This window comes from Budorcas taxicolor, chromosome 7 (assembly GCF_023091745.1).
Source record: "Budorcas taxicolor isolate Tak-1 chromosome 7, Takin1.1, whole genome shotgun sequence".
Lineage (NCBI taxonomy): Eukaryota > Metazoa > Chordata > Mammalia > Artiodactyla > Bovidae > Budorcas > Budorcas taxicolor.
This window is the reverse complement of record NC_068916.1, coordinates 18,684,037-18,708,023: the sequence shown is the minus strand read 5'-3', so window position 1 is coordinate 18,708,023 and position 23,987 is coordinate 18,684,037. Positions and strand designations below refer to the sequence as shown.

The following is a 23,987-nucleotide window of genomic DNA, read 5'->3' as shown; positions in this document are numbered from 1 at the left end:
TCACTCTAGATGGTAAAATTCTGAAAGGCTTTTACTTTCTTTTTGCTTTTCTGTGTTTTCTTTTTTTGTGGTTGCCTCTGGGAAAACACATTTCACATTCCTTAACTAAAAAGCCACACTTTGTGATTTTGTTATTTTCTTTTTTTTAATTTTTGTGTTTTTTGTTTGTTTTGGTTTTGTTTGTTTTTTGCCATGCAGCTTGTGGGATCTTAGTTCCCTGACCAGGTTTTGAACCTGAGCGATAGGCAGTGAAAGCACAGAATGCTAACCACTGGAGAGCCAGAGAATTCCCCACAGCAGCACGTTTGTATGAGATACTTTTCTCCCCATAACCAAAGCCACTTAACAAGAAGGGCAGGCCTGGAAAAGGTCTCGTTGCCTCCACCTTATTAAAAGTCCATTTCCAGCTCCTCAAACTTCCAGTTGATAAGAACAGAACCACTTCTAATAGTTCCAGTGCCAGCTCTAATATTTTGGTCACCTGATGCGCTGAGCTGACTCATTGGAAATGACTGATTTGGTAAAGATTGAGGTGAAGAGGAAAAGAGGGTGGCAGAGGATGAGAGTGATAGATAGCATCACTGACTCAGTGGATGTGAATTTGAACAGACTCCAGGAGACAGTGAAGGACAGGGGAGACTGGCATGCTGTAGTCCGTGGGGTGCTAAAGAGTCAGACACGACTTAGCAACTAAACAACAACAACTTCTACTAGGGGGTAGATTGGCCCTACCATTCTGGGATTACTGTGTTTGTAAATGGAGAAGAGCCACGGGTGTTTTAGGTTGTCATCTTTCTTCAGTGCTTAAGGCATATAAAAATGAAAGTTGTCACTTCTGGAAAATGCGTATCATTGATCTCATGCCATAAATTATTCCTTCAGGCCGCAAACCAGAAGAAGAGGGTTTGGAAGATAATGGGCTAGAGGAAAATTCTGGGGATGGACAGGTATGTGAACCTTGTCAGTGATCAGCTCCATGCATGGACCAGTGACCATCATCTAATGCTAGTATTTTTGTTTGTCACAGGAGGATGTTGAGACCAGTTTGGAGAACTTACAGGTCATCGACATGATGGATATAAGTGTGTTGGATGAAGCAGAGATAGATAATGGGAGCATTGCAGACTGTGTGGAAGGCGAGGATAGCCTCCAGGAGTCCCTGTCTGACAGTAGAGAGCTAGAGGAGGGGGAGATGCAAGAGCTTCCAGAGCAGCTTCAAGAACAGGCCGTAGGTACCTCGGCAGGGTCTCCAGGATATATCTTAGATGTAATAATTCCTCACATAGCCTAACAGATGATAAGCTTTATATTTGGAATTATGTTCTTTTAATGCCATTTCAGTACATGTTTGACTCATCCATTCACATGTAAAAAATTAGATGAGTTTGAAAAGCACACTTTGCTTCATTGAAAAATGGTATCTTGTGAGGAGTAATTGTATCTGCTCTCCGTTTGAATAGTGTAGCATTGAGCTACATATACAATTCATACACCACATTTGTCAGACCTGTTAATTTAGTGGATTATGTCATTTCCGTGAGGATGAATATTTCTCAGGTAGACAGAAAAGACAATGAAAAATAGAAACTAGGAGACTTCTTTGTAGAAATTTCTAAGGGTTGGTCCTAGGTGGCACCTCATTTTCATAGCCTCCTCAGTTCTTCTACGGAGTGTCTCATGAGTGCTAAGGGAGGAACAAGACCATGTGATCCGCCAGTCCATCCATCCACATATCGGATTCCTTGAAATGTGTTTGCATTTCTTTTGGAACTGATCCTCAGTACCCTTCACAGCAGCAGGTTGTCGTCTTTGAATGGCTTTGGCGGGGCGGGGGGGCGGGGTGGTGGTGCAGGTTATTTGGACACAGATAGGGAGGGTATGCAGTTGTTTATCTTTTGATGAGTCTCAGTCACTAGCTTCCTAAGAAGGAACACCAAAAACATGAGACTGTGAAACCCTTCCTAGTGACTACTTCTTTAAGGCTGTTTTATTCCTTGTGATTAGAAAATAATATATTCAGTAACAAAAGCCTGAAAGCTCCTAAATGTCTGTCAGTAAAGGTTAAATATCTATGGTTTAGTGGAACCAGTTGTTTAAGCGGTAACAGCATTGACTAGAGGTTGGTCACTTAACTTGCTATGTGACCTTGGATAATTCACTTAACTTCTCTGAACCTCATTTGCAAAAATAGGTTTGAGGAAGTCTAATTAGATGAATGTTTATTGGTAACTTAAAGCAGAAGTCATCAAGCTGGCCAAAGAGTTATTGGAACACAGCCACACTTATTTGTGACAGTTGTCTATGGCTGACTTCTGAGAACAATAGCAGAGTAGAGTAGTTATGACAGAGACTGTCTGGCTTCAGTTCAGTTCAGTCGCTCAGTCGTGTCTGACTCTTTGCGACCCCATGAATCGCAGCACGCCAGGCCTCCCTATCAATCACCAATTCCCGGAGTTCACTCAGACTCACCTCCATAGAGTCAGTGATGCCATCCAGCCATCTCATCCTCTGTCGTCCCCTTCTCCTCCTGCCCCCAATCCCTCCCAGCATCAGAGTCTTTTCCAAAGAGTCAACTCTTCGCATGAGGTGCCCAAAGTACTGGAGTTTCAGCTTCAGCATCATTCCCTCCAAAGAAATCCCAGGGCTGATTTCCTTCAGAATGGACTGGTTGGATCTCCTTGGAGACCAAGGGACTCTCAAGAGTCTTCTCCAACACCACAGTTCAAAAGCATCAATTCTTTGGCGCTCAGCTTTCTTCACAGTCCAACTCTCACATCCATACATGACCACTGGAAAAACCACAGCCTTGACTAGACAGACCTTTGTTGGCAAAGTAATGTCTCTGATTTTGAATATGCTATCTAGGTTGGTCATAACTTTTCTTCCGAGGAGTAAGTGTCTTTTAATTTCATGGCTGCAGTCACCATCTGCAGTGATTTTGGAGCCCCCCAAAATAAAATCTGACACTGTTTCCACTGTTTCCCCATCTATTTCCCATGAAGTGATGGGACCAGATGCCATGATCTTCGTTTTCTGAATGTTGAGCTTTAAGCCAACTTGTTCACTCTCCTCTTTCACTTTCATCAAGAGGCTTTTTAGTTCCTCTTCACTTTCTGCCATAAGGGTGGTGTCATCTGCATATTTGAGGTTATTGATATTTCTCCCGGCAATCTTGATTCCAGCTTGTGCTTCATCCAGCCCAGTGTTTCTCATGATGTACTCTGCATAGAAGTTAAATAAGCAGGGTGACAATATACAGCCTTGACGTACTCCTTTTCCTATTTGGAACCAGTCTGTTGTTCCAAGTCCAGTTCTAACTGTTGCTTCCTGACCTGTATACAGATTTCTCAAGAGGCAGGTCAGGTGGTCTGGTATTCCCATCTCTTTCAGAATTTTCCACAGTTTATTGTGATCCACACAGTCAAAGGGTTTGGCATAGTCAATAAAGCAGAAATAGATGTTTTTCTGGAACTCACTTGCTTTTTCCATGATCCAGCAGATCTTGGCAGTTTGATCTCTGTCTGGCTTACAAAGCCTAAAATATTTACTATCTGGCCCTTGACCTCGGTTTAGAGCAGTGCCTGGTGTATAGCAAACACAGTAGGGTTTTTGCTACTATTACTAAGACATTTATTATGACTTCCAGTAATACAGTGACTACTCCTGTATACCATATCAGTGAACTAAGCTTCTTTGTGTGAACTAAAATGATAATCTCCAAGAAGGATGCAAAAGTAAGGCAGGAACCAGAATAATGTGCTGTTAATCAGGTAGAAGAAGGGGAGATGATCTTTGACACAAGTGTGTGTCCATGCTCTTAGGAGCATGCATAGAATGTCCTGAGATGATTGTGTCAGGGGAAGGAAGGAGTGGTGCAAGGTCGTAGTCATGTAAAGGTGAAATAGTACATGCTCATAAAATATTTGAAAAATATCCTCCCCTCCCAAAATAAACTAACATTTTGGACATTATAGCAAACAGTCTAATTTATTGGGTCACACAACAATGATTTTATGAACCCCCTTTCTGTGTTGAGGAATCCCTTGCCTCACTGGTCAGAGCCCAGCTCTAAGAATAGAAACTTGGCATACCAGTGATTCTTCCCCTGCAGGTGGGGCAGTGATGGGTCACCTGGGCTTTGCCAGTCCTGTGCTCCTGTCCCCACATTTCAGTTTAAAAGTTGATGATGCTAGGAGGCAGGGGTCCCAGAGATGCCATTCCCACGCGGGCCCTAGCTGCCCCAGGGGCAGCAGTCCCAGCAGTGGAGGCATCCAGGCTTCGGGAAGTCATGTTGGCCATGAAGTCCAAGAACACCCTCTGCAACGTGATTCTACACATTGTTCCTGGAAGAGCAGCCCCAGCCCTAGTGTTCCGTTCTACTGGGAGAACGTATGTACTACCCAGCTGTACTTTTTTGCTTGACTTAGACTATTGTTTTTCTTCGTTTGACTTGTGTCTTGAGAACCCCCACTGATACCAATTAAGTGGGTCTCCTAGACTATCTGCAGGTATATGTTTGTGTACAACATTTCTCTCAGTTGAGGTGGAATCACAATGTAATGCTGTTTTGATTCGTGCTCTGTGTTTAGAATGTCACCTTAAGTGACTTTTCATGGCTGTAACTTTTCATTGTATAGATGTCCTGTTACGTTACCTTATTATTGATGTCATGAGTTTTGTTCTCCGTTTGTTTTACAGGTAGAGGACAAAGAAAGTATAAACAATTTAGACACTTTATCACCTGACTTCACTGTATTACAGGTAAGTTGTATGTCTCAATAATTTTAGAATCAAAGGTTAGACTACAGTTTTTGGAGACTACTGCCGATATCATACGGCAGTTCCAACTAAAAGTCACCGGAAGGTCTGTTTCCTTTTTTGGCCTCTGAAGAGGGGGCTTTGCTTTCAACTTTCCCCGAATAAAATGTGTTAGTGAAAAGGGCTTGTCACCTTGGCTCCCCCACCAGCACTGTGGATCCGTGCAGCTAAGACCCAGGCCATTTGGGAGACTCTTGTTAATATGATGGCTAGGAGGACAGCCTGTGGGATCTGTCCTGGAGGGCCTCCTCTGCAACAGGAATACTCTTAGGTGAGAAATGAGACTGCAAGGGGAGGCACCCCTCCCCAGGAAAGATGAATGGGGCTCAGATGAAGGTGCAGGAGGGTGAGGAAGGCCCAACATTGACATCACAGCTGGGAAAGGTGGATTCTCAGGGTTTCTGGTTCTCCGTTTGGAAACTTCTTCTCAGAAAGATTTCTCTTGATGACTATAGCATCTTGGCTATTTGACTGCCACCTGTGTAAAAGTTAAATGTTAGATGAGAACAAATGAGATGTGCACTGACTTTCAGGTGTAGTTTGCATAAATGTGGATCTTGAGTTTCCTTTTACTTTTTCTGTCAGCCTTTGTAGGTATAAACTGTTGGAATAAACCTGAGGATCTGATTTCCAGGAGAAAGTTTTGTGAGGAAACGTAAATATAGTCAGCTTATTCCAGTCCTTGTTTTTTGTTTAAATAATGTCACCTGTGCTGATTAATTGGAAACTATCTTTCAGACAAGATCTTCATTCACTTCTGCTAGGCGGGGGCCAGGTGTGTTATTAGTGATCCAGAAGCCAGCCTCAAGGAGGGTGCAAATGTCAAGAAATCTTGGTAAAACCCGGTTGATGTCTCTCCAGAGTTGATGTCTCCTCAGCTGACACAACCTGACTCAGGAAGGAAAGGAGGAGTGGGGCTTGTCATTTTCTTGAATGTCTCCTCAGTTCAGAGACTCCTGTGTATATTGTCTGATCAGGACAGTACACATAGCCCCCTCAGAGACAATGGGAATGTATACATTTCCGTCTAGGGAAAGTTAAGCGAATCATTCTGCCTTAAATGGTTGTTTCCTTCAGTGTAGAATCTTTAATTCCCAGGATGAAATGGAAAAAAAAAATTGATTACAAATGAAACTGTTATGAAAATGGCCCGTTTCCTAGGGCTCCCAAGAATGGCAGGTCAGTGCCCAATGGACTGTGCAAACCATTCATGTGCATGTAACTTATGCTGTCTCAGATGCATGAGGAGAAAGGTTGGTTGCCACCCTCCCTGTGTAAACAGAACGATAGGTAGAGGCCTGACTGATACAGACTCAATTCTCACACTCATTGCTCAGATCTTGGCTCTGCTGTGTGTCCTTGAGTGAATTTGTCAACCGCAGTGTGCCTGTCTCCTAATCTGGGAAAAGAAGGATGATAGTAATAGAACCATCCTGCTAGGGCTGTGTGGTGATTGGTTAATATATGTGTATGTAAGGTGGAATTGCTGCCTGGAACCTAGACAGTGCTTAGCAATGTGTGCTAGAGTTCCAGAGTATTGTCACTTATGCAGAGGGAATGTAGGTTCCAGGAACCACATTCTACACTGAGAGAAAATTCCTTCCTGTAGTTGGGCAGCCTCTCTGTGAGGAGGTGGTCCATGCAGTAAATGCTGAGGCACGTGTAGGACTTGGCCTGCTTTGGAAAGAGGTGCAGATGAGCCTGTTTAGCAGGGAGGTGGAATAGGGGTAGTAAAACCAAACTCAGTTGGTGAGGAGTAGCAATGGTGTGACTTCACAGGGGTTCCTGGGGGTTGTTGAGGAATTGGAGCTAGCCTGGTGGTGGGTGGTTGGAAGAGATCAGGAGGCATGTGTGATACTGTAGGGCTCTGATTGACCAAGTAGCAGGGACGGTAAGACCACAGTGCAAAGTAAGAACAGGGGTCAAGCCACCTGTGCCTTCTTTCCCTCCCTCATTTCAGTTTTTGGAAACAAATGCTATGTTAATTATGTGAAAAACAATTTCCTAATATGTGTCAGGCATTCTTTTAGAAACTCAATATAGAAAAAATGAAAGCACTATTCTCTAGGCATATAATACAGTTTAGAAGGACAGACAAGCATGTGATGGGTTCATCACCATTAAACATGATACTGTTGCCAGGTGCTGGGAAATGCAGAAGCAAACGAGAGTAATGATGAACAGCAATCCCCCTGAGATCAGCCTAGGATGTGGGGCCTGGGGCTAAGGTGGATGAAGTAGGGTGGCAGCTCTCCTGTAGGCTCTTGCCTGGTAAAAGCAGGTTCCTCCACCTGTTGCATTTGTGAGACTCCTTGTCTGTGTTTTTAAAAATTCCCTTCTTAAGTTACTACACTTGAGGGTATGAATAAATTCTAGGTTTCATCAATCTGGCACAATTTTATTTATGTTTTTTGTTGCAGGAAATCGAAGAGCCATCCATGGAGCCAGGTACTGTTAAATGAAAAACTTAGCATCAGGGTTTGGAGTCATTCTAACTATCCACCTTCTCTAATTTGGAATCTTTAATTTTAAAAAGTTACCTTACTGTAGTACACATTGTTTTAAAGGTTTACGATCCAGAACATACCAGGATCATAGAGATTGGAAACCCAGCCATATCACCAGATCTGTGAAAGTGGCTGATTTCTCATTTTGTAAAGCTTATTGGGTGAGACGAGTCTATCTCATGCCTTTTTAAATGAACACAGCACTTAAACAGATATAGAGAGTTTGGATGCCTCTCAAAAGCCAATACATCTGTACCCCACAAAGCAGATCTTGTGATATTGGGCAGTGTGTTAATTTTGTGGTTTTTAATTCAGGCAGTGCAGGCAGTGGTAGGGAGATAACATTTTAAAGCATTGAGACATAACTGGATTCCAGAAGAAGAAAAGGTTTCTTCATGAGAATTCCAAACAAATACTATTCACTTTCTGGACTACAAATATCTCAGAGCACCGATGGAAGAGATTCTGGTTTTCATGTCGGACTGTTCTGTTAAAAGAAATTCAAAGAAATTTGGAAATTGAGCTCTGTTCAGTGAATGGTGATACATTGAGTTAAGCAACTTGGACTTTGGAAGCTAAATTTGGAAGAGGCATATATACACGCCGACAGAATGAAGACTGTCAAGAATCAGCCAGAAGGTGTTGGGGGTTAAATAAGTCTCTGGGATGCATTTCTCTTCCATGTAGCATAGAGGCTTACTCTATAGTCGGTCGGAGTGCAGGTAGTGTAACCAGTGTTAAGTGTGTGTACCCGCGGGTTTTCCAATCTCTGTGTAGCTAGCAGTTCTCTTCGTGTTAGTGTGGCCGCCGTGCCAGTTCCGCATTTGTGATTGCTTTATTTCCCTGGTAATTAAACCTTGTGCCATTCTATTCCTGTTAAATCCGTAGAAAATGAGAAAATACTCGACATTTTGGGGGAAACTTGTAAATCTGAGCCAGTAAAAGAAGAAGGTTCCGAGCTGGAGCAGCCATTTGCACAGGAAACAAGTAGCGTGGGGCCAGACAGAAAACTTGCGGAGGAAGAGGACCTTTTTGACAGCGCCCATCCGGAGGAGGGTGATTTAGATTTGGCCAACGAGTCAACAGCACACGCTCAGTCGAGCAAGGCAGACACCCTGTTAGCGGTAGTGAAAAGGGAGCCCGTGGAGCAGACAGGCGATGACGAGAGGATGGACTGTGAGCCTGTAGGGCTAGAGAAGCCAATTGAGCAGAGTAGTAAAGCCTCAGAGCACACGGAAGCCTGTAGCGAGGAGGCCGCGGAAGCGCCCCCGGAAGCCTCAAGCCCGGACCCCGGGGATAGCAAAGAAGACGTGAAGAAGTTTGCTTTTGAAGCTTGTAATGAAGTCCCTCCGGCTCCTAAAGAGTCCTCAGCCAGTGAGGGCGCTGATCAGAAAATGAGGTTTGTTTTTTCTCAGTTTTAGACCAGACGCTATCTCCTTTTCATTGGTCGTTTAATGACACACATGAGCTGTTTTTCTGCAATTGGCCAGCCAGACTGATGCAATTGTAGTTTACCTCTAAAGAATGTTTGATTTCTCTTTGTTTATTTTAAGCTGATTACATAATCTTTTTTCTTTTCTCAACCTATCATGGTTGTTTTCTTTAATTCTTCCTAATTATCTTTAGCCCAGCAGAATTAATTAACTCCTGTGGGTCTGAAATCTTATGGTTAGGTCAGATTTCCAATACACGTTTGTAGGGGTATCATTTTTTTCAGAACTAAATTTCGGGTAGGTATGCAACCTCAGCACATACTTTATAATTTTGAGTTAGTTTCCTCTCTGCTTCTTCCTTCTGGAGTGACATTGTCTTTTGTCTCTAGTTCTATCGAAGATGACTCGGATACAAAAAAGCTTTCCAAAGAGGAGAAGGGTAAGTCAGCAGGGTGGCATCCCCGGGAGCGATGGTTCTAGTTGGCTTTAGCCATCACACACCCATTTCTACCTCACCAGCCTGTGAGCCTGTCTCAAAGCCTTTCTCCACTCTAGCCACCTGCTTCCTCACTCTGCGGGTTCTGGGTTGCAGGGCGGAACTGTCACTTCAATTTGATTTGGACACTTGACTTTGCCAGAGTCCTTTCAGCTCCTCCATCCAGACTTTCCCTCTGATTTGTGAACTTCTTGGACACAGTGACACATGCAGATGGAGAAAATGCTTTGAGTTTTCAGATACTGGGGTTTGGTGGGTCCCTGGTATGCAGATTTATCAACACCAGAGCCCTTTATTAATTTGCTGATTGAGAAGTAGTTTTGCTGGCTGCTCCAGACGCATCCTTAATCGGTGTTCAAAGAAGACCAGACACTGGGGAGAGGATGTATCTCAGACTCCACAGTGACAGCTCCTGTCTTATGTTCCAAAGTCACCTCGCTGAGATGGGTGATGCCATCTGGTAGCTGATGGCTACCCCAGCCACAGGCCCAGTGGGTCCTGACCAGTTGTAGAAAGGGACATTGCCATCAGTTCTGTCCACCCTGTGGGCAGCTCTAGAACTCCGGTCAGGACAGCAGGCCGGCCCCCAGCCCCAGCCTTCTCTGTACTGCTGGCCTCTGGAGCAAGTAGGGAGTACCTGGTTTAGAATGACCCTAAGATACTTAAGACTCAGGATTTTGTCTGCATCTTGTTTTTGACCTGAACCTGGTGGTGCAGAGGTTAAAGCGTCTGCCTGCAATGTGGGAGACCTGGGTTTGATCCCTGGGTCGGGACGATCCCCTGGAGAAGGAAATGGCAACCCACTCCAGTATTCTTGCCTGGAGAATCCCATGGACGGAGGAGCTTGGTGGGCTGTAGTCCACGGGTCGCAAAGAGTCGGAGATGACTGAGCGACTTCACTTTCAGTTTTCTTTTAAAATAGGTCGTAGCAGTTGTGGAAGGAATTTCTGGGTTAGTGGACTTTCTTCTACCACCAGAGCTGCAGATTTGAAGAATCTTTTCAGCAAATATGGGAAGGTAAGACCAGGGGAGGAGGCTGTGAGCTCATGCAGTATGGCCTCTGTGGCAGATCCTTGTCCCTGGTAATGAGAACTTGGAACACCTTGCGGTTCTGTGAACTCGCAGGTGTGTAGGCCTGTGGTGGGTCCACCCCCACTCAAAGAGATGTGAGGCCAGCGGGAGTTCCCAGAGCCCACATCCACTTTGTATTTCTCGTGCTTCCCTGGCCCCCAAGCCACCAAGTCGTTTGATAGTTTCCTGAGTCCGTTTCTCTGGCTTCCAGCCTTAAATCCAGGGAGGGAAGACTGTGGCGTGGGGAGTTCTGGGCAGAGGTACAGTCTGCATTCTTCTGAGATGGTGGTGGTTACAGAACACTGTGAAGCTGTAGAGAAATTTTACGAACAAGGCCTGTGGACCCTACCCCTATGGGCAGGCTTAGGCCCCAGCTCTGCCACACCAGGACAAGTTGCTGGTCCCATCGGAGCCTCATTTCCATATGTGGGGCTCACAGAGTTGCAGGAGCGCTGTCTTTGCTCCCTGTTTTCACCCCATCCTGGCTACCTCTGCCTGTGTCTATTCTGCCACACCTGCTTGTCTGCCTCTCTCCCTTGGCATGAAAAGGGTGGGCATGATGCCCAGGTGGCCAGCCCCCCCAACACACACATACATATCGAGTGCTGCCTTTCCTTCCTCCTTTTTCCACCTCCTCCTTCCTTCCAGTGCTTCTTGGACTCTTCTGCAGATAAGCTGCTGCATCCTAACCTCAATCAGTTTTTGACAAGTCAGACTTAGCACAGGCCTTGGGTCTTCATTCCCAGGATTAAAAAATGATAATGGAGAAAACCAACATCGTTTACCTTGGCTGTTTATGCTGAGGAACAAGGAAAACTGAACTTGAGTTAAAACTTAAAATTAAACTTGCTTCTTATAGACACTCATGAAACCCTGGCCTCTGTAACTCCGTAGGGCCCATCTCTTGATTCTGCAGTTGCCATCAGAGCAGACATCTGCTCTCTGCAAGGAAGTTTCCGTCTGGAACCTGCAGTGTCTTGGGTATACTGCAGGCTTATTGCAGCTTGAATAGGGCACCAGGCCCCTTGGAAGCATTCCTTTGGGGCTAAAACTCCATGTGGCAAAATGAAGACGAATACCAGCCACTGCTCCTGGCTTCAGTGGGACCTCTTCTGAGCTGTGGGCCTTCTGCCATTAAAGGGTGTCCCCAGCATTAGCTTGCTGCTTGATCGGGCCAGTTAACTTGCATCTAGCATGTACATCTAGCATCTAGGATATATCTGTAGCACCTTAAACATCTCCTTAAATTTTGTTTTGTGAGTAGGGTGGGCTCTGCATTCCAGAGTGCTCTTTGTAAACCTGTCCTGTGTCCCTCTCCTTCTGTAGGTGTGTCTTCCTACTTCACTGTCCACCTGACTGACTGCATATTCAGAAACATTCCTTTCAAGGTTTACATTATTAACGGAATTCTGACAGGACACTACCTTCAGCTTCACTCCTCTCTCCACCTTGCTGTCATCCTCGTTCTCTAGAGAAACAGCCAGGATGGACTAGGAGCACTCAGGCCACAGCATTACCCTCCCCAGCCTTTACGTACCACTTGTTCTCCACCTGTTCTCATTGTCTCTGAGGAGTGGGGTGAACTAGCAGGAACCACAGTTGGGGTCTGTGTGGGGTCTTCGTGTCTGAGCTGTACTTGTGTGTTTTCCTTCAAGGTGGTGGGCGCCAAAGTTGTGACCAATGCCCGGAGTCCTGGAGCACGCTCCTACGGCTTCGTTACCATGTCCACAGTGGACGAGGCCACAAAATGCATCAACAACCTGCACAAAACAGAGTTCCATGGGAAGATGATCTCAGTAGAAAAAGTAAGGGGCCATTTTCTTCCCAGGATAAAAAGTAAGGGGCCATTTTCTTCCTGGGATGTGACCATGTTACAAAATCAGTTAATACTCCCAACTGATTCTTTTTCACCTGATTCTCTTTCCCAGGTGATAAATGAACCTGCTGGGAAGAAAACTTCTGAGAGAAGAGAAGGGGAGAGGAAAAAAGAGAAGTCTAGCAGTGCTGACAGGTATGAGTCTTCTCGAGGGGATTATGGCCAAGATGACCTTTCTCTTGATGTCTTGTTCCTCACTTTTCCATGGGTGGGAAAGGCTGTGAGGCTTTCACCCCCTTGCCTTCTGTGCACTTGTTGGAGGATTTTCCCGCCAGTCCTCAGAGGTGTCTCAAGTTCCTCTCCTAGGCTGCATGTTCTCCGTCCTGTGGATGCCTCCGAGGCAGCCCCATCCTCACTCGGTGCTCATTGCGGGAGTCTTGGCTGGGTTGTTCCCTCAGTGTTTCATCTCACACCTATCTGTATCTGCATGCCATTTATAGATCTGCCAACCTCAAGAGGGAAGAGAAGGCTGACAGAAAAGATGACGCTAAAAAGGGTGAAGACGGGAGTGGAGAGAAGAGTGAAGACCAGGATGATCAGAAACCTGGCTCTTCAGAGCGCTCTCGAGCCACAAAGTCAGGTAGCTGACCAGTGGGTGTGAGAGATTGCACCCTGGCTTCTGTTCCTGGCTGGTGTGGTTAATGGGCAACACAAACTACATTTGTTTTCCTTGAAGTTGAGTACTTTTCCCTCAGTACGAGGTGTCCCTTCTTACCTGACTCCTCTCTTCCTACAGGAAGCCGAGGAACTGAGCGGACTGTGGTGATGGATAAATCTAAAGGTGTGCCTGTTATCAGTGTCAAAACGTTGGGATCCAAAGAGCGAGTGAGTATTCTTTTCCTGCCTGGGTTATTTATTTCCTTTGACAGTTCTCTGTGTGTTTTAGGGGATTCGTGAGCTTAATTTGAGAAAAGCTTGTCAGTCTTCTGAAAATGGAGGGGTTTTTTGAACTTTAAAATTGAGGAAGTTTAAAGGCTTTCCTTCATAGCTTTGGTAAGAGTTACTGCCCTTTTTAAAACAAACAAAAAAAAACTTTCGAAATTCATTTATGGGTGTGATTGGCTTTATTTGCCTGCATCTGGGCACAGCAGTCCATGTTCGTTGCTGGCCTCAGGTTTCAGCAGCTCTCCATTGTGCATTTGTAACCCACACTTGGCAGAGCCGGCCTTCCGGCTGCCTCTGTGCCCAGTCTCCATCTTACTCGTTCCGTGCGTTGTCTCCGTGCAGACGCTCCATAGAGCCACAGAATCCACAGAGTGCCCACCTTAGGCTCTTACCGCTTCACTCTGCCTGCTGTTTTAGGGTCACGGGCAGCTCTGGATGTTCATAATTCAACTCTTGACAGCCTTACAACTAGGATGGATGTGGGCCCAGGTCCCCAAGACTACCCACATTTCCAGGGCCACTCAGGGTCCCACTGGGCCCAGCACATAGTTGTAGTTAACGCCTAAGGTTGGCTCCAGTGATGCGGGGAGGTCACACAGCCAGGCAGGTGGGGAAAGCCCCAGAGTCTGGAGGGAACTCTCCTGGCTCCCTGTGGTCTCCTTCCCGCAAGGCTCCCCAAGCAGGGACCGTGCAGCAGCACAAGAGTCATGCTTCTGCCCAGGGAGCCCCGTTAACAGCCTCAGTTCCCAGGCTTACTGGGGCTGTTCACATACGTACCCTCTCCTGACTCCCAGAAGGAAAGCAGTTGTTCAGCACAAACCATCGTTTGCATGGTCAGGGCACAGTGAGCCACCTTTGCCAGTGTACTGTTGACTAGGGTACTCTGAATGCCAAGGTTCCCACCACTAGCCTCAGGCCTGCCATGTTAACCTGTGCTGGCCAGATGACCAGCCATTTAAGCTCATGAATGTTATGGACCAGTTACAAGCTGAGAGTTCTGTTATGGCACTTCATTATTGCACTGTTCTACCACTGTTTTACTGTGTCAGTGTTTTCCCCCTTGTTGTTGTTCTTTTTTCCTAAGTCATGTCTGACTGTTTGGGACATCATGGGTTGTATCCCACCAGGCTCCTGTGTCCATGGGATTCTCCAGGCAAGAATACTGGAGTGGGTTGCCATTTCCTTTCCAGGGGATCTTCCCGACCCGGGGATGGAATCTACATCTACTGCATTGGCAGGCAGTTTACCACTGAGACACCTGGGAAGCTGGATTTCCACCCAGGTCTCCTGAATTGCAGGCAAATTCTTTACCTACTTTATAATAAATGATGTAAAGTGGCAAAATGGAAATGTACATTCAAGGGCTAAGAAGGACCTCAAAAATGAATGCACTCAGCAGTCCTTAGACATGACAGTAGTGGCCTCCTCAGTTGGGCATCACTGCGTGTTTAATATTAAAAAATGTGTTTTGAATGGAAAAGACAAAGTGAAAGGAAGTTTGTTTTTAATTTATGGATTGTTTCTGAGAAAATCCTGTTTTGCGTGTTGACTACTGAAAGTACTCGATGGGTCCCACTTTAGAATTAAATGGTAATGAGTCTGTGACTCTGGATTTTAGTGAGCCAAGGTGAGGTTCTCTGGAGAGAACACAGTGTTAACCTGGTTGTTTCATTCACTCTTCAGCTTCATTTCTGATCTTGTATGCTTAGGCCAGGACACATTTGACTTCTTCCTACCTTAACTATTCAATGCTTCTTGGTAAACCAGGTGTCCAAGAGTCAGGATCGAAAATCGGGCAGCATAGAAAAGCAGTCTGTTGGTTCCTTTGATAAAGTCAAAGAATCGAAGAAGTCTAGAGAATCAGAGTCATGCAGGTGAGTCAGGATCTAGGAATGATGGCTGGTTTGGGTGTTGCCCTAGACTGGTGATAACTGTATCCTGGGAGGATTTTTTTCAAGTCCTGGAGGGCGGAATGTTGCTTTAAACCTTTGCTCCTTGGCTTTATCTTCACAGACGTCCTGTGCACTGGCTTTCTTCCTGTGACTTTTTTTCAAACTATCTTCTCAGGTAGATATTCTCAAGATTCTGGGAGGTAGCAATGACAAGGAGATGGAATGCCTCCCCGGAGCTAATTAACACAACATACCAAGTTTGCTGCAGAACCCGTCAATAGGGAAAAACAGTGGCACAGACCCAGTTAGAAAACTGAGAGGTCCCACCCTTCAATAAGCCCAATACAAGATCCTCATAATTTAAAAAAACTAAACACAAGTCGTATCAATTATGTTGAGCAACAGTTAATGTTTTCTGTCAAAAAAAATTAAAACCATTAGTAAAAATTCTAGTAGAAGAGTGAGAAAGGGGGCATGATACAGAATTTTCTCCTGAACAAGCAAAGGCAACAAGCAAAAAAATGCTGTTTTGTTAAAGAAACTGGCAAATAGTTCACTAGAAATGATATAATTGGCAAATAGATCAGGGTGCATGTGGGGACTTAATGTGATAAAAGTGACATTTCCCATAGTGAGACAAGGACAGTCTCTCCTCAGAATGGCTTCAGGTCATGTGGCTGGCTTACATCACTGACACAGTGTCAACATAAACTGCTGGCTGCACACAAAATTAAAGCTATCCACAGGACGCAAAAGTAAGTGAATTTATGAACTTGAGCTTTTGAAAGGACTGACAGTTTATAATGGTGAAGGAGACTAAATTTAAATTTCACTTCAGTGCACTGAGAGACCAAAGAGAAGGTCCAGAGATGTGTGACAGATGGGAGTAAAGATGATTTGAAATAAATAAGCAGAAATTAATCTGATAGCAAGAATGACAGAAGGGGCTTTTCAGCCTTACCAGGGATCAGGAACATGCAGGTGAAAAGCGCGGTGAGACTGGTTTTCCATCTGTGGGTTTAATGGGAATTACAGTAGGGGAGACAGTGCTTGTGATGTGGGAGAGGCGTGTCCAGGAGCACGACAGCCTGGAGAGTGTTCCAGACCTAGTAGCACCACAGCCCCCCAACCTGAACCTGTGTGGAAGATAATGGGGGCGGAGCAGCCATGTCCCTGAGGCTAGGAACAGCCAGAAGGCTGACATCTGCAAGTAGTCATGTGGACCCCCACCGCCCCACTCAACGGGCTCCTTCCCAAAAGCATAGTGCACCTGAACAGATGGTGATGTATGGGGTTCAGGCCATGGTACCTGAAGCAAGGCAGCCACATAATAAAGCAAGGAAGTATTAAACATTCCTGCTGGTACAATTCTGCGTCTGTAAACACAAAAAAGAGGATGAACAGGTCACCTGGCAGCTGTGCACAGTCAGGAGACTGTGATGGGCACCATCAGTGTCACCTGCAAAAGGACTCAAGTGTCCCTCGCCTGAAGGGGGTCCCGCACACCCTGCCTCCACCAGCGGTTGGCCATTGCTTGTTGCCACGTGTACCAGCACCCCTCTCACCCCCCACCCCCGTCCCGATCCCACTCAGGGGCGCTGCCCGCACTGCTGCAGCTCATGGGCCCTTGCAGCCTCTACTCTTCGCCTGCAGGGTGCGAGAGCTCGGTGATCGAGAGCAGTACGCACAGGCAGAGCTGGAGCGGCAGGAGCACGAGGAGCTGCTATTCGCCCGTGAGAGGCTGGCCTTCCAGAGACGCCTCCTGGAGAGGGAGCGCATGGAGCGGGAGCGGCTGGAGCGCAAGCGCATGCGCGTGGAGCTCCTGCGGCGGCGCCAGCAAGAACTGCACTATGAGCAGGAGCGGAGGCCCTATGACGACGGGCGGTAAGCCACACTGCACCTGGCTGCCGCCTCTTAGGTGTCCCATGGCATTTAGAACTGTGCCTTGCTCCTCAGAGCCTTGTTAACACGGGCTTTTTATTTAAAAAGAAGCACGAGTATTTGCTACAGCTCAACTTGATACTCTGTACTTTATTTGGAAACCTGAGATGGTTTGAGGTTGATGGAGAAATGGTGAAAGTTGTGCTTATTAAATCATTAGGTTCTAGTCCCAGTACAGGCTGTCCCCCCAGCCCCCCCGAAGTTCAGACCCCCACAGGAGCACATAACACAGGGTGCTGGTCAGGTGATCAGGGACCAAAATGTACCTCCTGGGCACCTTCCATACTCTGAAATCATTGGAGTGATTTGTGTTGGTTCATTCTATTAATGAGGTTGATTTTAATTCCCCAGACATATTGTTGTGACATACAAATACTAAAACACTAACCACCAGTGAAAGGCCTGTTTCAGACCTTGCTGTGAGGAGTCTGGGGCAATAATCCTAGGGTTGATCCTATGAGAGCTTTTCCACATGTATGGTGACTTGGGGGAGACTGCATGGTGTGTTTGTTCGTTTTAATCTGTCCCTGTGTAATATAACATTGAGACTTCTGTAAAGGATTTTTAAGATGTCTTAGGATTTTTGTGCATTTTACAAAATATTGATGGGAGTTTGTTAAGATCATAGAATGTTTTTGAACAGGTACTTCTCAAGTGCTACTAGTCCTCTGCACTGGGTGTTTGCTGGGTCAGGTCTGCATGGGGCAACTGTCCTAGTAGATTGGCTGACGCTTGTGGCTGTGAGCAGTTTCCAGAGGGCATCTGACACCCACTTCTCTGATCCCCTTCTGTAAGGAGACCTGAACTTCTCTGTGGGGAACTTGGGCATATTGGGTAAGAGAATAGAGCCCTTCAGTCACATCCCATATCACCCTTCCAGGCACTCGCAACTCAAGTGGCAGAGAATGGCTTCTAGGGACATAGTTCTCGTTCTGTGAAGTGATGGGGCAGTTGGACAGTTGAGGGTTTAGTTTAGCAGCTTCCACAGAGGTCATCCACTAGGAGGGGGAAATATACGTCCTTTCTTGCTTCCCTTCTAGGCGAGATGATGTTTACTGGCCAGAAGCTAAGCGGGCAGCCCTGGATGAGCGCTACCATTCTGACTTTGACCACCAGGACTGCTTCCACAACTTTGATCACAGGGACCAGAGCTGCTACCCTGATCACTCAGTTGACAGGTCAGCCACTGACCCTGCCCACCTGATGCATGTCTTTGTCCTGGTTCATTCTCTCTCTCTCTTTTTTAATCCTGGACCATTTTCAAAGTCTTTATTGAATTTTTTCAATATTTACCTTTTGGTTTTTTTGGTCTTGAGGTATGTGGGTGTTAGCTTCCCAACCAAGGAACCCCCCCCACCCTTCATTAGAAGGTTAAGCCTTGACTACCCGACTAAAGGGACATTCCAGTCCTGGCTCATTCTTTTTTTGGTCCAAGCTGAATCTTAACGACGAAAAACTCCAGCGGCCCTCCTGGGTTCTAGGCTTCTAGGGTGCACGCCCACTCGAACCAGCAGTTTGTGAATTACCTGGGTTCAACTCGGGAAATGTCTTCCATTCGGGGGTCTGCCTCCCTGTCTTTCTCCTTATGTTTCTATTTGAATTCCCTTTTTCAGGAGAGAAGGTTCAAGGTCAATCATAGAAGAAAGAGAAGAACAGGTAAGTTAGGAGCTGTGATTGTAGCCAGTACAGTCAATTCTTCAATTCTGTGTATGCCTCCTGGAAACTGAGGCCCAGGGACGGGACGGTATCTGTCGAAGGTCATACGGCCCTGGGAGCAGTCCTGGGGGCCCCCTACGACTATGATGGGCTTTCAGCGCTTTGAGGCCCCCGGCTGGAGAGGAGGCGCCAGGCACAGCGCGGGGCGGTGTCCTGGTCTCACAGCCCGGCCCCGCGGTCCCTGACAGTTCGGGCCAAGGAAGTTTCTCAGCCTCTGGCGCCACCCCGGGGCCCCGGGCCGCCTCACCTTCTACAGCCGTTCTATCAGGACACTCTTGTTGCCGCCCGTGTCCAGGTTCCGCTTCTTCAGCTCCGCCCGCAGGACGCTAAGCCGTCGCGTCCCGATTTCCGAGACGAAAGCGGCCATCCCTAAGTCGGCGGCCCCTACCAGAGTACCATCCTAGGTGTCTTGTCTCCACCAACTACTCCCCACCGCCGGAGGCTGTAGCGGCTCTGAGCACAAAATGGCGCCGCCTGAGAGGAAAAGGCACGCCCTTCCTCCCGCCCGCTTCGCGACGCCCTGATCAAGCTTAACAGCACTGGCGCCAGGCCGCAGCCGACAGGCGGTGTGCCCGCAATACGCATGCGTCTCGGCAGTTCGCGGCGGGAGGCCGGCGAGAAGTAGTACGCCGGCGTGCGTCCCTCCCACGGCTGCCACCGCGCATGGGCAGACGCGGCCGGGAGCGTCGAACCCGCGCCGGATACGCCTGCGCAGAAACGAGTCGCGCAGGGGCGGCCGGAGCGGTTCCCTCGCAGGCGGCGCCATTTTGTGCTGAAAGCCGAGGTAAACCCGGCCGGGTTCTGTGTGAAGTAGTCGGCGGAGCCAGGGTCCCTGGAATGGCGGAGTCTCTGTCCGGCTTAGGCGATTCTGGTGCGGCGGGCGCAGCGGCTCTGAGCTCCGCCTCGTCGGAGACCGGGACGCGGCGCCTCACCGACCTTAGGGTGATCGATCTGCGGGCGGAGCTGAAGAAACGGAACCTGGACTCGAGCGGCAACAAGAGCGCTTTGATGGAACGGCTTAGAAAGGTAGAGCTGCGGCCCTGGGGTGTGTGGGAGGTGGGCCGGGGAACCCCGGCGGCCGCTTCGGGGGGCCTCCTGGCCTCGGGGTCCGTTTGCGGCCTGCCCCGGGCCTGTCCCCGCTTCGCTGAGGCCCGAGCGGGATCGCCGAGCCCCGGCGGGCCCCGGCGCTGCATCGGGGCGAGAACAAGAAAATCTCGACGCGAACGGGGGAAGTTCGAGGTGGCGGGTGACATCGGCCGAGGGCTTGTGTTATCCGCATCAGCCCCTGCTTTTTAGAGCTTCCTTCGGCTGCTTTCATCCCGATCTCTGAGAGTGGACGCGGAACCTGAAATCCTCGCTCCGCCCGAGGAGTCAGGGGACTCGGCCAAGGTCACTCGGCCGGGGGGAGGAGGTCGAGATTTGAACCCAGGCCGGGCGATTTTCTGAGCGTGTGTTGGATGCGGGAGCCTCCTCTGGGGCGAGAGATGCTGCTTGATCCGTTAGGGCCTAGAAGCCGAGAATAGGGGGGTAGTTTACGAAGTAACCGTATCAAAAGGGTATTGAGAGCGGGGTTGGGGGAATGCCTTAGGGATTTGCCAGCACGGACTCGGGGGCTCAGCCTGGTAGGGAAAGTGCTGTTTGTAATAAAGACCAGAAATGAAACCTACAGTTAGACTTAAGAACCTAAGGATTCTGACAGTCTCCGTGACTCGATCTTGAGAGTGGAAGACATTTTAACTCCCTCTAGGCCTGTTTCTCCTTGTGTCCAAAAGAAGGAAAGAATTCTTCCGCGTTAGGATTAAGTAAAATGGCATAAAATGGGCTTGGCGTGCTGCCTGATACATGTGAACGCTTGAGGGGCAATCGCTGTCACAGTTGACCCCTCTCTGTATCACTGTTTGGTGGGGGTGGTTTAGTCGGGTAAATCGTGTCCGACTCTTGCGATCCCATGGACTGTGCCCGCCAGGCTCTTCTGACCATGGGATTCTCCAGGCAAGAATATTGGAGTGGGTTGCCATTTCCTTTTCCAGAGGATCTTCCCAACCCAGGAATGGAACCTGGGACTCCTGCATTGCAGGCACATGATATAACAACTGAGCTATGAGGAAAGCCCTAAACTCTTGTAACAACTGGAGGTACCACTGTTTGGTATTTGCAAACTGGGGGTTCTGACCCCTTCTTGCCGGGTCGGATTCTGAGGGATGCCTTTGATAAGAAGGGACTTAAGAATTTGTGCTCTTCCGCTTTCCTTGTGCTGTCTGATTCTGGTGAAGTCTTTGTTTTACCGTCTCTAAACTCTTCTCCCAGGACTTCTCCGGTGATCTCTAAGCCTTGTCACCTATCCTCCCCCCACCCTACTTCCCCAAGCAGTACAGTTTGTGACTCATTCCACCGCCTCTTGCCTCACAAACAACAGAGGACCGGGGTTTTATTTATTAATTTCTGTTTAGAGGAAGTGAGGGTAATTTCCTCTTATCCCATTGAGGAAGTTCAGGGTTGAGAGTGATGAGTTATTATGCCCCAAGTCAGTGGGACATTTGTAACTCTAGCATGTGTTTCTTTCACTATGGATACAGACTCCTCTCTAAGACGACAGGGCAGGCAGTTCACCACTGATGTGTTTACCAGGGGAGTATGCAAGGAGGGAAGGGTTGGCACCCAGGGACCTGTGATCCGTGCTGCTAGCTTCAGGACCTCCTGTCAACAAAGCCAAATTGGAGGGCTTTAGCCATTATTCCCCTAGATAATCCACAAGCCTTTGATGGTGATAGAGGATTGAATCTCCCTGTCAGGTTGGTGGTTGAGGCTGGTATGATCTTCCACTAGGGTCTCTGAGAGAAAAAATCCATCCCTCCTTGCTCTTCTATTAGGGATGTGCTCAAAATAACAAACACCATCAGTGTATACACCCATCTGCCACTCTGCCCGAGCAAGTCTGGAAGTAACGGGAATTCTTCTATTCTACTTCTGTCACAGAGTGTTTTGTCCCTTTTCTGGTTTATTTATTTTTGTAGAAAAGCAAAACAGGGAAAGGTGGAGGCGACAGTCTAATTTGGCAAGGTCTATAAGGATGACTCATAGCCTACAGTCCCCCTGGGGATGACCCTGTAAACACTACACCTAGAGACCATCTGAGAGGCAGACTGGTCCACTTTCTGTCCAAGGTAGTTGTTTTCTGCTGCTGGTGGTCCAGAATCTTTTGTCTCCAGGCAGAGGGTAAGGCACTTTCTGTTTAAGCCCTTCTTCATGCCAGGGCATAACTCCAAATCTTTCTTCTGGCTCTGGCTTCAGAGAAGAGGGAGAGGTTTTCTTTGTTCCTGGTACAGGTTAGGTGTGGAGCCCCCAAGCTTCATTCTGAACTTAGACTTTACCAAGCTAGAGTACTCCTGAGAAGCTTTGAGGCTTCTGAAACTACTTAAAAACAAAACAGCATTTGAAACTGATTTTAAAATAGAACATTGGTTCCCAAGACTATCCAGGAGAGAAAGGGTTTCCAAAAGTTAAAATCTGAGGCCTGGTGTCTGGGGATATCAGCATTAACAGGCTCAGTACATGTTCTTTTGTTTGTTTGTTTTGTGGGGGTTGGGGGTTGTTTGTTTCTTTTCCTCCTGAGTGCCTCCTTAGTGGCCTGCTCGGTGCTGAGCGAGCCTGAGAGCTGCTTAACTGAGCAACACAGTCTTGGGATGGGAGGTGCCACTCACTCAAAAATGCTTAGGGTTCTGTGTCCAATGAAGCAGGTCCCCTAGGGGTTGAGAGAAAGACCTTAGGAGTTAGAGATTTGTGAGGGATGAGGTAGTCTGTGTCCCATCCATTGCACATCCCATATTCCGTCCAGATGGTGCTAATTCAGGCGTGGAATGGAGAGGGGATCAGGGTGGGTCTAATAACACATTGCTGAGTGACGTCATAGGCAATTAGCGAGTTTGCTTCTCCCTTTTAGAGTTCTTTTGGACCCAGGATTAGGATTTGTCAGATTGTGGTGGTAATATTAAAAATAAGTCAAATGTCTGGTGAGTGCTTGCTTTATGTGACTAACAAGAATTTTCATGACAGCTTTCCAGGGTAAGAACTAATTAGTCCCTCATGCCAGAGTGAAAAACAAACTCGGAACAATTAAGTAAGCCTGCCTGAGACCAGGCAGCCAAAGTATAGTAGAATCAGTCTACCTCTGGGGCCCTTGCTGCAACAGAAAGAAGGAATGAACAGATGGGGAGAGGCCCTGTCCAGATCAGCCCCTGAAGCTTCTGTGGAAGTCAAGTCTTGTGTGCTGCCTTTTTGGATGAGAACTTTTCTTTTCCCTTCCCTTTAGGCAATTGAAGATGAGGGAGGTAATCCTGATGAAATTGAAATTACCTCTGAAGGAAATAAGAAGACTCCAAAGAGATCCAGCAAAGGTATGGAGGGTGATGTTAGGAACTTCTTTCAAACTGGCTTCCTTTGCTAATGTGCCTGTGGACTGCCCTGTGAATCTTTGATGGACCTTGAATGAAGGTGTGCATTTTCTTTCAAGATCTCTCCAGTGTGTTTTTGTTTCCATGGGATTTGGGAAGTCTCAGCACAGAAGAGGTACTGACACCTTTACTTATTTTTTTCTGTAGGTTTCTCAGCAGCTGTTGCTTATCCAGAGTCTTAACCTTCTTGAGGTAGAGAGTGTTTAGGATTACTTGAGTCTCAGACCTATTGCTCTGACTTGTGGGAAATAACTTGCCTTTTAAATACCGCCTGGCCAAAACAGAGTCGTCACTTTTACAGATGCTGCTTTCAAAAACTTCGTACCGCATAAAAGCCAGATTCCACATGGCATTAATGACCCTCACCATTGCCCCAGATGGCCCCTTCCCACTTCCGCCCCTACCACCTTCCTCTGTTACATCCACCTGCAATCAGGTCCCAAGACATGTGGTTTTACTCCACCCACTCCTCTTCCCCATCTGTCTGCATTTGAGTCCTACCCAGTTCATCAAGAGACAACTTCTGATCTCACCAGTAGCAAGTCTTCTCTCCTTAGGTCCTCTGCACAGCCGTGGCCTGAGTTTCAATGCTGACATCATCCTGCCTTGTGTCCTAATTAGGTTGTTGAGGACAGGGTCTGCTTCTTCCTTGTCTTTTTTCCTGCTAGTATTTACTCAATAAATTGAATTCCTAATTGAATTCAGTGACATTCAACTACTGTTTAAGAATCAGCTAAAACCAGGCAGTCGGGCCATCCTGAAAGTTCTCTGGGTAATTGAAAGTTTTATTGCTCAGGCCCCGAATTGAAATATTTTTACGTGGCCAGTGGTGAAGACCTGGGTGTGAAATGCCTGAGAGGCAAGCACCAATGTGGACCTCGCTTTGGTATATTATTAGCTC

At 47.3% G+C, this 23,987-nt stretch overlaps 1 protein-coding gene across 1 annotated transcript in view; it reads left to right on the top strand.

The window, feature by feature from the left end:
- The window catches only part of LOC128051424 (scaffold attachment factor B1-like), a 60,998-nt gene that overhangs the window by 12,088 nt on the left and 24,923 nt on the right, over positions 1 to 23,987 (top strand). The window contains exons 3-18 of the mRNA XM_052643995.1: positions 883 to 947; positions 1,028 to 1,228; positions 4,699 to 4,761; positions 7,239 to 7,266; positions 8,214 to 8,724; positions 9,148 to 9,197; positions 10,177 to 10,271; positions 11,981 to 12,130; positions 12,254 to 12,336; positions 12,642 to 12,781; positions 12,938 to 13,026; positions 14,854 to 14,960; positions 16,632 to 16,862; positions 17,960 to 18,097; positions 18,533 to 18,575; positions 22,945 to 23,029. Of these exons, the coding sequence (XP_052499955.1) occupies positions 883 to 947; positions 1,028 to 1,228; positions 4,699 to 4,761; positions 7,239 to 7,266; positions 8,214 to 8,724; positions 9,148 to 9,197; positions 10,177 to 10,271; positions 11,981 to 12,130; positions 12,254 to 12,336; positions 12,642 to 12,781; positions 12,938 to 13,026; positions 14,854 to 14,960; positions 16,632 to 16,862; positions 17,960 to 18,097; positions 18,533 to 18,575; positions 22,945 to 23,029 (2,079 nt within the window). The remainder of the gene's footprint in view (positions 1 to 882; positions 948 to 1,027; positions 1,229 to 4,698; positions 4,762 to 7,238; positions 7,267 to 8,213; positions 8,725 to 9,147; positions 9,198 to 10,176; positions 10,272 to 11,980; positions 12,131 to 12,253; positions 12,337 to 12,641; positions 12,782 to 12,937; positions 13,027 to 14,853; positions 14,961 to 16,631; positions 16,863 to 17,959; positions 18,098 to 18,532; positions 18,576 to 22,944; positions 23,030 to 23,987) is intronic.